Source organism: Mangifera indica, chromosome 11, assembly GCF_011075055.1.
Source record: "Mangifera indica cultivar Alphonso chromosome 11, CATAS_Mindica_2.1, whole genome shotgun sequence".
Taxonomy (NCBI): Eukaryota; Viridiplantae; Streptophyta; class Magnoliopsida; order Sapindales; family Anacardiaceae; genus Mangifera; species Mangifera indica.
The window spans coordinates 4,954,587-4,966,879 of NC_058147.1; the positions used below are offsets into that span (position 1 = coordinate 4,954,587).

At 34.8% G+C, this 12,293-nt stretch overlaps 1 protein-coding gene across 1 annotated transcript; it reads left to right on the plus strand.

Annotated features, from left to right (window-relative positions):
• Positions 1 to 523: 523 nt before the first annotated feature.
• On the plus strand, positions 524 to 3,858 carry LOC123229259 (MDIS1-interacting receptor like kinase 2-like). Its single transcript, XM_044654921.1, has 2 exons — positions 524 to 3,312; positions 3,401 to 3,858. The coding sequence occupies exons 1-2, from the start codon at positions 531 to 533 to the stop codon at positions 3,712 to 3,714; spliced, it is 3,096 nt and encodes a 1,031-aa protein (XP_044510856.1). The 5' UTR covers positions 524 to 530; the 3' UTR covers positions 3,715 to 3,858.
• Positions 3,859 to 12,293: the final 8,435 nt, after the last annotated feature.

Genomic DNA, 12,293 nt, shown 5'->3' on the forward strand with positions numbered 1-12,293 from the left:
GACATTTCAATAGATATGAAATTTTTTTTAATTTTTTTAAACTTATTTTTCCTTACGAACCTTTAGAAATTCATCCAATCTAATAAAAATAATCAAATTACTTAAAAATAATTAAATTACCAAAAAATATTTTAAATTTTAGTCAAACCTAATTCTATTGGTTTTGATCAGTTCATCTAATTTTAACCAGATTTAATCTAATTAATGAATAAACTATTTTTTTATACTAATTAGACTAAACTTAAAACCAATTTCTCATTTAACCAATTGAACTGATTGATACAATCTACTTTAAAAAAGAGTGTCAAATACGCAAATGTTCAAACTACTGCAAAGAATTCCACATATATGGTCCCAGAGAAGGAAATTAGCTGAATTGGCCAAAGGTCAAAGTCTTCCGACAAAATGATGTGTCTTTAATATTAATTCCACAGTGAAATTGCATAGAGACTTCGCCAAACTGTGAGGTTGTCGCTATAAACAGGAGGGAATCTGTGTATTAACAGCACAACATCGAAAAAGAAACAGACATGGGAAAATTAAGCTCTAAAAAAGTACTTACCACTCTCTTCCTTGTTCAGTTCTCGTGTGTTGTTGCTTCTACCACTTCTACTGAAGAGACAAATGCTCTCCTAAGATGGAAAGCTAGCTTTACAAACCAAACACAATCTCGGTTAACTTCTTGGACTCTGCTTTCTCCTAATGCCGCCAACTCTAAGCCACTCACAACCCCATGTTCTTGGCTTGGAATTTCATGCAATTTAGCTGGAAGTGTCATCAAAATAAACCTTACCAGTTTCGGTTTAAATGGTACGTTGTATGAGTTTTCAGCCTCTTCTTTCCCTCATCTTAAATATGTTGATCTTGCAGTAAATTCACTCTTCGGTGTTATTCCATCTCATATTGGTAACCTATCAGAGCTCATTTATCTTGATCTATCCTTTAATTATTTCTCTGGAAAAATCCCACCTGAAATTGGTCTCCTAACAAATCTTCAAATCCTGCACCTTGATGAAAACCAACTGAATGGCACAATTCCATCTGAAATTGGTCAATGTCGATCTCTTAATGAGCTTGCCTTGTGTAGCAACAGTCTAGAAGGTCAAATTCCTACTTCTCTTGGTAATCTGAACAACCTAGTAAGGTTATATCTCTATAATAATTCGCTTTCAGGTTCTATTCCTACAGAAATGGGAAATTTAACCAATTTGATGGAACTTTACATGGATGTCAACCATCTTACGGGCCTCATTCCTTCCAATTTTGGAAATTTTACGAAGCTTATTGTGTTGTATGCCTTTGACAATCAACTTTCTGGTCCTATTCCTGAAGAATTAGGAAATTTGAAATGCCTCGAATGTCTAAGCCTTCAGACAAACAATCTTTCTGGTTCTATTCCAACATCATTGGGCAAGTTGACAAACCTCACCTTACTTCATCTCTATAGAAATCAGCTTTCTGGTCCCATTCCTGAAGAGCTTGGAAATTTGAAATCTCTCACAGATCTAGAGTTGAGTGTAAACCAATTAAATGGTTCACTCCCTGCTTCTTTGGGCAATTTGAGTAATTTAGAAATATTATATCTTCGCCAAAACCAACTTTCCGGATCCATTCCTCAAGAAATGGGAAATCTCATGAAATTGTCAGTATTGCAACTAGACACAAACCAGTTTACTGGTCCTCTGCCCAACATTTGCCAAGGTGGTTCACTTACAAACTTCTCTGCAAACAACAATAATCTCGCAGGAAACATCCCCAAAAGCTTCAAAAACTGCACAAGCTTGGTAAGAGTCAATCTTGAATTCAACCAACTCACTGGAAATTTAGATGCAGAGTTTGGTATCTATCCAAAACTGAGCTTTATAGACATAAGCCATAACAAATTCTATGGTGAAATATCATCTAAATGGGGAAGTTGTCCAAATTTAACTGCCTTACTCATGGCGAGGAACAACATCACTGGAAACATACCGCGAGAGATTGGAAATGCAACTCAGCTACAATCACTTGATCTTTCTTCCAACAGTTTAGTTGGGGAGATTCCAAAGACTTTGGGAAAGTTGACTTTTCTTACAAAGGTCAACTTCAGTGACAATCAACTTTCCGGTGTCATGCCTCCAGAAATTGGGCTACTGACTAATCTTGAGTCTTTGGACTTGTCCTCAAACAAATTAAGCCAGGCAATACCGAAAGATCTAGGAAACTTGGTCAAGCTGCACTATCTGAATTTGAGCAACAACAAATTTAGCCAAGAAATTCCAGCTCAGTTCGAGAATTTATTTCACTTGTCTCAGTTAGATTTGAGTCATAATTCTCTCGGAGGAGAGATACCATCACAAATGAGCCATTTGGAGAGCCTGGAGCTGCTAAATCTCTCCCACAATTCTCTTACCAGTTCCATTCCGAACAGTTTTGAGGAAATGAGAGGTCTGTTGTATGTTGACGTATCCTACAATCAGTTGAAGGGCCCTATTCCTGAGAACAAAGCATTTCAAGATGCTACTATGTTACAAGGGAACAAGGGATTGTGCGGTAATGTTCAGGGATTCCCACCATGCATATCTCCTATCACTTTCAAACATAAAAATGGAAAGGTCAAAAAATTGGTGTTATCAATTATATTCCTTTTTTTGGGAGTTCTTTTACTTGCACTCGGGGTTTACTTAATCTTGCAGAAAATAAGGAAAAAGAAACTAGTTGGACAAAGCAGTGAGGAGGATGTAGAGTTTTTCTCTGTGTTAACTGTTGATGGAAGAATTTTGTACAAACAAATCATGGATTCAACCAAAGCTTTTGATACTAGGTACTGTATTGGGAAAGGAGGATACAGTAGTGTTTATAAGGCCAAGCTGCCATCAGGTAGCATAGTAGCTGTTAAAAAACTTCACCCGTTTCCAAATGTTGAAATAACACATCAAAAGGAGTTTTTGAATGAGGTCAAGACTTTAACAGAGATACGACACCGGAACATTGTAAAGTTGCATGGCTTTTGTTCAAACCAGCAACACTCTTTTTTGATTTATGAGTACCTTGAAAGGGGTAGTTTGGCCACAATCTTGAGCAAAGAAGAAACCGCTAAAGAATTGAATTGGTTCAAGAGGGTGAATATCGTCAGGGATGTGGCTCATGCACTGTCTTACATGCATCATAATTGCTCTATTTCGATTGTTCATCGAGACATATCAAGCAACAACATTTTGCTTGACAAGGAATATGTGGCTCATGTTTCAGATTTTGGCACTGCTAAGTTGTTGAAGAGAGACTCATCCAATTGGACCGAACTTGCTGGCACATATGGATACATTGCACCAGGTATTATAGCTCATCTTGAATTGCGTGCCTAATTTTAATATATGACATAATGTTTGTATAATGACGATTCAGACTGAATTTTTTATAGAGCTCGCTTATACAATGGAAGTTACAGAAAAATGCGATGTGTATAGCTTTGGAGTGATAGCAATAGAAGTGATTAAAGGAAAGCATCCAGGCGATATAATCTCTGCTCTATTGTCCCATTTAACAAGTGAGAGCATGCTGGTGAAAGATATTCTGGACCAACGACTTCCACTTCCTCCTCCTGAAGTTGAGGAACAAGTGATGACCATTATCAAGCTAGCAACTGCTTGCTTACATGTCAATCCACAATCTAGGCCATCCATGGACATGATTTCCAAGATGTTAGATCAGTTCTATAGCCCTTTACACTATTAAATCCGGATAAATAAATTGTATTGTAAAAGGTTAGGAGCAAGTAGAGGAAATGTGAGGTAAAAGCAACTGCTTCCACACAGTAAGTGTTGCCTAGTTTGTAAGGTATTTATATATTTCTTCAAGTAATAAATGCTTACAAATAAACATGGAGTTATATTATTTATTTATAGCATTGAATTCAAATCATAAAGTTTGTAGAAAACACGATTTGGTAGAATTATGAATTGATTATAAACCAAATGAATATTATTTAGGAAACATTGTATAATATATAGTATTATAATGTAATCTAAACTGAAATCTTAATTTTATGAAATAAAAAAATAATAAATAACTAAACTGAAATTTTAATTATATGAAATAAAAAAATAATAAATAATTAAACTAGAATCCTAATCTTATAAAATAAAAAAATAATAAATCAAATTTGATTAGAATCAAATCAAATAAAAATATTTTTAATCACATCTCCAAGATGAATTTTCAAAGGGTAATGTTATACACAAAAACTCTTTGAAAATGGTAACAAATAAAATAAAATTGAAACAACGTAAAGAAAACTGTTTCATGAAAATTCGTCGGATAGTGACAGTCAACGCAGCATGAGTAAATGATAAACTCATTTGTCATCTTCAAAATCGATATCCATCTCTATCAAACTCAACCAGAGAGATGGACTGAAGAAAAATATTACATTCACTGTTTGGTTGTATTGGAAGACATGCATGGTTCCAACTTCCACCTCATTCTTCCAATGTTCAATCACATGTTGGGCCCGTAACTGGTATGGAAAAGTCATAGCAGAGCATAGCCACTTGCATAGAGTATTTTCCAGGAAAAATACCTCCGCCATAAGCAAACAAACATCTTCATGAGAATGGAACAGCAATAAGTGGCGGAGAGCAGTCATAATTTTAGGACATGGGTCCCAGTTAGAGTATAATCTTTCTATATCATTTTTATATTCTTTGAAAGTGTCCTTTGTCATCCCTTAAGAAAATCATCTCAGAATTTATGAGGAACTAAACAACCGCATGGCATTTACCCAGATTAAAACGTAAAAAGGGTGAAACATTATACAGTAACAGTTCATATCAACAGGACAACAACAACACCCAGAAGACAACAGAACAGTACATACAAGTTGCATAAGCAAAATAAACAACCAGCAGCAAAAACTTCCAGTTTACGTTCTTCAAAATCATGGAGAGATCATCCGTAGGTACTAAGTTTCAAAGGTTCTCTTGAGGACCCACTTCAAATTTTGAAGGCTGTTCTACATCCAGTGCCGCAAGAAATAGTAAAACTTCTGAACAGTGAACAGGTTAGTAAGTTTGGGAGAGCAACAACACTTGCCACCACACCCGAATTTACATCACTTCTTTGACAGATTTCCAGAGAATCCGCTAAAAATATGGACTAGTTTGTAAGAAAGAGTGGGGTGGAGCAGCTTCAAGCAGTGCAGCATGAAGGGGACCCTGAAGATAGAAATTAAGGAGTAAGGTTCTATCAAAAGTTTGGAAGACATCAGAGAAGTTGCTAAAAGGATGTTGTGCTCCAAACCTTGGTAACTGTCAGAATGACATAATTGGCAAATGGATCTTGCAGCAACTGTTCAAAATGAGGCACAAACAGCAATTCATGGACAATTTGTGATCGACTCTCTCCAAAATGCTTGAGGCATTTTTCCACAACATGACTGCTAAATTTTTGCTTTGATAGGTGAACATAGCGGCCTTTGAACTGAGCAAGTTGGCAGTGACAGAAGGGATCTTCAGCTCTATAATATATTGAACAACATAATTTCTGCCACATAATGATAAAAGTTTTCTGTGTCAGAGAATCAGATAAAACCATGGTGCAGAACCAAAATAACTTTAAAAGCAACCACTTTTTGGATTAAATTACTGTCCAACGTTAAGAATGATAAAAAAAATACCATGAAACAATAAAATAGGACTATGATGCATAAGGGTAAACATTTATTTTGGGATAAGTACATACACTAACAACGAATACTAATTTGTGTGTTAACAAAGACATAACATCATATGATTAAGTGATTTTAAATTAGAAAAAAAGTGAGACTTAATCATATCATGACACATCATTATTAATATACAAAATAATACTTATTATTTATACTTGTTGTCTTACTTCACAGGATTATATATTTAAATTGATATTATGGTGTATAAACACATTGAAACAAAACAAATGCTTTATATGAAGGCATTAAGTGACCAGTCCTCTTCTACCCAAATGCGGAGCGACCAAGGAAGCAACACTTTCTGTAAACATTAGCTTGATGGATGGAGAAACCTAGTGATTTAAGGTTGACAAATGTGAGTATCGACACCTAAGTTGGGAGACAAGAATAATTTATCAAGAAAATTTGGGGTGTGTAACAAAACTTATAAGCAATGGCCATGTCAACGAGGCGAGAGGGCCAGATATGAGATGGGAAAATGAAGAAGGAAAGGATGGCCAATATTCTAAAACTTGGATTCCTTTTGATCAAGGTTCATGAAATTGTGTTGAAATCTACTTCTGCATTTTCAAATTTGATGCACATATGATGTCTAATTTCCACTCGAACATGCTGACAAGAGTGGATAGTTAAAAACCCTTGATAGTGGGAGATGAGAAAACAGGACATAATACTTAGCTGTGATGCAAATTCTTACACTTTCCTCTCTAAGAAAAATATATGAAAGCTACTCTTGGAAAAGATTCACTGTGTGTGTGTGTAAGGAAAGTGAGCAACTCAGTTTCTTTTCAACATATAGATAATCAGGTAGCATATCAATATAAGATGCAGATTGAGTAGCTTAGCCTACCTAATAACCAGCGCAACAGGCCAGATAAAAAGAAATTAATAATGAGATATTTCATGGAAATAAATATGTAATTGCTCAAAACCTAAGTAAAACGGAACAATATTTTCAATTCCCACAATAACAAATGACCAATACCCAGCCAGCATAATGCATCCTAAAATATACAAATAAAGAGAATATTTGTCCCGAGGGCTTTGTCATTGAAATAGATGGATCAACATCTTAAAAATATTAGAATATATATAATAAAACTATACGTATCCATTTTGAATACACAAATAAGTATATACTTAATATATATTATTATATAATTGAGTAATTTTGAATTAAAAATTAAAAAATACTCAATAAGTGAAGGCACACATAAATTATACACATTTATACACTTGAAATGAATAAGTATAATACTGCTATATATATATATATATATAGACACCATGTTTTATCATGTCCTGTAATGAGTTTGACTGTCAGAAAATAACAACAAGAATTAACACATTTTAGGTCATAGCCGAAGGGATCTTGAGCAAGGAGAAGCCCATGATTGGAAATTTCAGTTAATAACTTATCACGAAGTTCACCAATTGAATAAGCAATGCATCTTTGCAACACACAGCAACCATGCTGACGAGTTGCAATTTCAACACAGAACCTTGCAGCTGAATAAAAAATAAACTGCAGAAAAAATTGTCAGAAAAAACAAGAAGAAAAAAGCTAAAAATTTTATCTTCTTAAATTTATTTTAAGTTCATCTTGCCATCACTGGGTTGGAGTTGTCACAAATATGACAGGGTTCAGGTTGGATTTGTACGGATGGGCTAATCCAGTAATAGGAATTATATGTGTATAATATTCTTGGTGCTTATATTGTTAACAGTTGAATGGACTTTATCTCCCTGGATCCCCTCTGGCTGCAGAGCACCAAACATGGCCAGCTCCAAGAATTTAGAGGCTGTGAATTGTTGGTCCTGAATCCATGCATATGTATGTAGCAAGCAAAAATTGTATAAACTATGCAAGCAGGCGCTTGAGCCTAATGATGATCAGAATTTCCATAAAAGCTCCAACACCTACACTGACAGAGGATTATGAATTGGCAGGACAAATCTACCAAACTAGGAGAATCGTTAATTTGTACGTAAAGAAGTTTGTGCCTGGTCAACTTGAAGCCAGAATTTTTGCTGGCCCCTTACACACATGGACTAATCACTGTTAATCATTTTGCCTATTAGTTAAACTATCCTAAGCATGTTGATAGCAATCATGCAAACTAATCAATCCCACACAACAAGAAAAACAACTGCATAGGAAAAACAATGAAGTGAACTTAACAAAATAGTGATACATCTGAATAATAGTGATAAATCAAGAAAATAGTTCAAGCAACAAAGAGGTATCAATCCTTCCCAGGCAATTAGAGGTGCCCTTCCTCCCAAGGTAAAAGTCTCTATCAAATTCTCTAACCAGATTTTCCCTCCTCTTTCCCCTCATGTTGTTGTCCCTTTTTTCTGTCATATCTTAAAGTCCAATCTTAATTCAGATTCTATTAAATCATTGATCTTCTAAAACTAATTCAATCATAATTCCTTCGATATTCAAATATTATCATAATCTTTAATTATAATCTTAAATTATGATTCAATTCCATTAAAATGTTTTGGGTTTAATTGAAACAGGTATGGTTTGGAATTGATTAAGTGGATTGTGATTGGACTTAATTGGTGAATGATTGAGTATGATGGGTAAATTGTTTTTAAGTTAACTCAATTGGGTTTCGGATCAAGTCTAATGGTTGGGTCTTGGCAATAAATTGCATTGGGATTTGAGTGTGAGTGGTTTAGTAGTTGGATTGATTATTAGTGCGTGGACATGAGTGGTAGTTAACACCTAAAGCAAATTGGGTTGCATTGTTATTGTGGAATGGGATGATTGATTAAGTGGGTTTTGGACTGAATTATTTCTTCATGATCCAATTCTTCTCTTCTGCTCTTTGTTTCACCCCTTTTTTTTTATCTTTCTCTTCATTCACTTCTAGTTTTGCCTCACTCAACAAAGGCGTAAGGCAGAGATGTGCACGATTGAGTTTTCTTGGCTAGGATTCATTGGAGTCTATTGTTCAATTACTAAAATCTATCAATATTTTATTTTGGCTTAGAATCAAGTTTGTGTGTTTTGTCATTAACAACTTCAGTTCCATCATAGTTCCTTTTTTGTCAACATTATTAAAGGACATCATTTTAAGTTATTCATGTGTTCTTTCATTATTTTAAAGTCTTTAACCAAACAATTTAAACTAGTGTATATGATGTCCCAACCTATCTATAACCATCCTCATAATCTTCTCCAAATCAATATTATTACTCTCCATACTTTTTTCAATTATACCTAGATTTCACATACTTTGATAACAATTTAATAGTAACCCGTGCAAACTAATAAATCTCACACAACAAGCAAAACAACCAAACAATGAATCAAACATACCAGAATATTGAGTGTAAATGTAAATAATAATGATAAAAAAGAATATAATTCTAGCAAGAAAGAGATGCAAATCCTCCCTAGACAGTTAAAGGTGCCCTTCCTTCCAAGTTAGAAGCTTCCCTCAGATTTTCTCTCCCTTCTGCCCTTTTTATTCTCTCATTTCCTAAAATTCTATCCTAATTTAAACTCTATTAAAATCTTTGATTTCTTAAAATGAGTTTCGACAACTAGATTTCATCGGAATCAACCAATTTTCCATCAAAACCTACCAATTTATCATTTTGGACTTTTGCTAGATTTGAGATGTTGTCGAAATCTTCCGATCCACTATCAAGTTCAAAAGTATAGAACCAAGTCTTTCTTTTCTCACTTTTCATCACTCACGGTCTTATCATCAGATTTGTCTTCACGCACTAGCCCTACCGCCAATGACTTGAATCAACAATCGTGATTTAGACTGTATTCACTCCCAGTTCAAGGTCAAATCCCTTTTGCTCCCATAGCCCGAGCTTCTGTATTCGTTAGTCAAGTACCTTCTACTCTCATCCTTTGCAAAATTCATCCTCAAAATCGCAACAATTCTAATACCACTTTGATATGAACCACTAAACAGAATAAATATTCTAACATAAAACAATATTAATAACAAGAGTTATTAACTCCACATAAGGTCTTAGCCTTTCAATCAGCCATGAGCTACTCTAAACTCAAAGACAGTATTTTCCTTTCTTCCTTCTACAATCCCAACTGCCCTTTATGTATACTACTTATACATACATGTTTCGTAACTTTCCAATTAATTTATTTTATCTAATCAATTATTATCCTATATAATTACTATCTAAAGGTAAATATATATTAATCTTCAAATTCAAATCTTACTTATATCCCATCAATTATTCAAATTCAATTATCAAGTATTATTTGATTATTTATCAAGATAAGCAATATTATACTAATTATTTTATTAAGATAAGCAATATTATACTAATTATTATCATAATCAATATTAATTAATATCAATAATACTGTATGCACTACTTATATATACAACTTTATACACAACTAATAACATGTTATTATATGATTGAATATTGTTTTATTTTTAATTTAAAACTATCAAATTACATAGTGACATGTCATTAGTTGTGCACAAAATTGTGTATATGAGTTGTGCACATAGCATTACTTAATTAATATTATTACCTAACTAATGCTCTTCTTCCTGTATAAAGTTTTTATAAGATTCATTCTGTCAAAAATTGATTTAGAAACATGTCCACCCTTCATGAAAATATCACACCAAAATTCATAATGTACTATGAAGATTTGACTTGTCACGCTATGAAACACGATCACTTAGCTAATAATTTTAGGCTAAAGGACTTATTCCCAACCAAGTTTTGATGCATTCCTAAATTCCCACCCGCAACTTTTCAAAAACTTAAATACCCAATCTATCATCCAACTTCTATTACATTTAGCTATTAACTAAAAAGGGCAAAAATGTCATTTCATCATTAATATTAACAAATATAATTTTAACCTATTTCCTCCCCTAGATTTTGAAAACTAACAATTTCACCCGAGGTTCAACTTTTCTAGTTTTGAAAAAGGCCAAACGACTATTTCCCACCCAAGGTATGCTGCAATCCCAAGTTTTCACCCTTTAATTATGGAAATACCAAACACCCACCCATGGCCGGTTAAATTTAACGAAACCCTAACCCCTGAAAATTTAATCTCATTTCCCCCCCTAAAATTTTAAAAACTAACATTTTTTCCCTAAGCTAAGTTTAAAAAGATCGCATTTCCCTCCTTAGGGTTTAGTTTCCAAACCCTTTCACTTTCTCCGGTACCATCGTCGACCGTCTCCCCCTCCCGACGATTTCTCTTCCACCGACGGCCCCTCTCAACTCCACCCCAACCCATCCGATGCAGAGACGTCGTCTAGGAAGAAAAATCATCTTCCCAGATGACAAAGAAGAGATCGATCGATCTCGTCTTCGTCATCTGGGAAGACAATCGTTTTCCCAGATGAAGAAGATGATGAGTCGTCTCGTCTTCGTCTGGGAAGATGATGCTAGACGACGACGACTGGGAAGACAAAGAACTTCATCTTTCACAGCTTCTCCGATGTCGATTGAGCGTTCAAATGGGAGGAAAGAGATCGCCGGAAGGAGAGGATGCTTTGAGAGGGAGAGGTCATCGACAATGGAGCCGGAGATGTCGCTGGAGATTTCAAAAAGAAACCCTAGGGTGAAACTGCCATTTTTTAAAACTTAGGCTAGGGGAAAATTTTAGTTTTTAAAGTTTAGGAGGGCAAAAGTAGATTCTATTTTAGTTTATTTTTAATATTATAGAGAAAATAACGATTTTACCCTTACCACCGTTAATTTTAACTGCTCATAGGTGGGTGTTTGGTATTTCCATAGTTAAAGGGCGGAAACTTGAGATTATAATATACCTTGGGTGGGAAATAGTCGTTTGGCCTTTGAAAAATAACTTTTTCCCCTCATCATAGGTTTTTTTTTTCTTCCCTCTCAAGTCACCGTCTTTCTCTTCAGCAACGCTCTCTTCCCACCCTAAACCTTTGTCGACACTCCTTTTTTCTCCTAGGTGGTATCTCTGATGATTCTATCATGATTTTTTGACCAAAAAACAAGCATAAGATTTGGATCTCTCACTCATTTTTGTAGCGTCATTGCCCTTCCTTAGGTGGTCGATGATGTCGCATTAGGAGAAAGGAGAGGGTCGAGGTTTTCGATTTGTGCTTAGGAATGTCAGATCATTCCTTGGATTTCTTCGAATCGAAAAATCAATATCAGATCATTGCTTGATTATTGTCGGCAATGCCAGCTTTCTTTGTCAACGTTCTTTGTCAACTTTCTTAGTCGACAACACTGACAGTGCCTTGGATTTCTTTGTTAGTTGAAGATGAAGGGAGAAGCCGCCAAAGGTGGAGTGAGAAAATGGTGGAATATTAGGGTGCAACTGTGATGTTTGTAAAGTTTGGGGGGTGATAGAAGATGAAATTTTGAGTAATAGGAAATGGTGGAATATAGTAATTTTTTGAATAATACACTCGTTTGGACCGTTGTCATCATCTAGACAAAGGGTTTCAACTCTTCATATGGATTTCATTAAATCCAAACGTCATTGATTGGAGGAAAACCATTGGAGGGAGAGATGACACCAAGAGGGAGAGAGATCAGTCGTCATTGGCCAAAAATTCATCGGCAAAATTTGAAACCC

Bases quoted from the DNA above. Each gene is read 5' to 3' on its own strand.
- LOC123229259 (XM_044654921.1), top strand. From the start codon at position 531: ATGGGAAAATTAAGCTCTAAAAAAGTACTTACCACTCTCTTCCTTGTT. The intron at 3,313-3,400 runs GTATTATAGCTC...AATTTTTTATAG, and splicing joins ATATGGATACATTGCACCAG to AGCTCGCTTATACAATGGAA.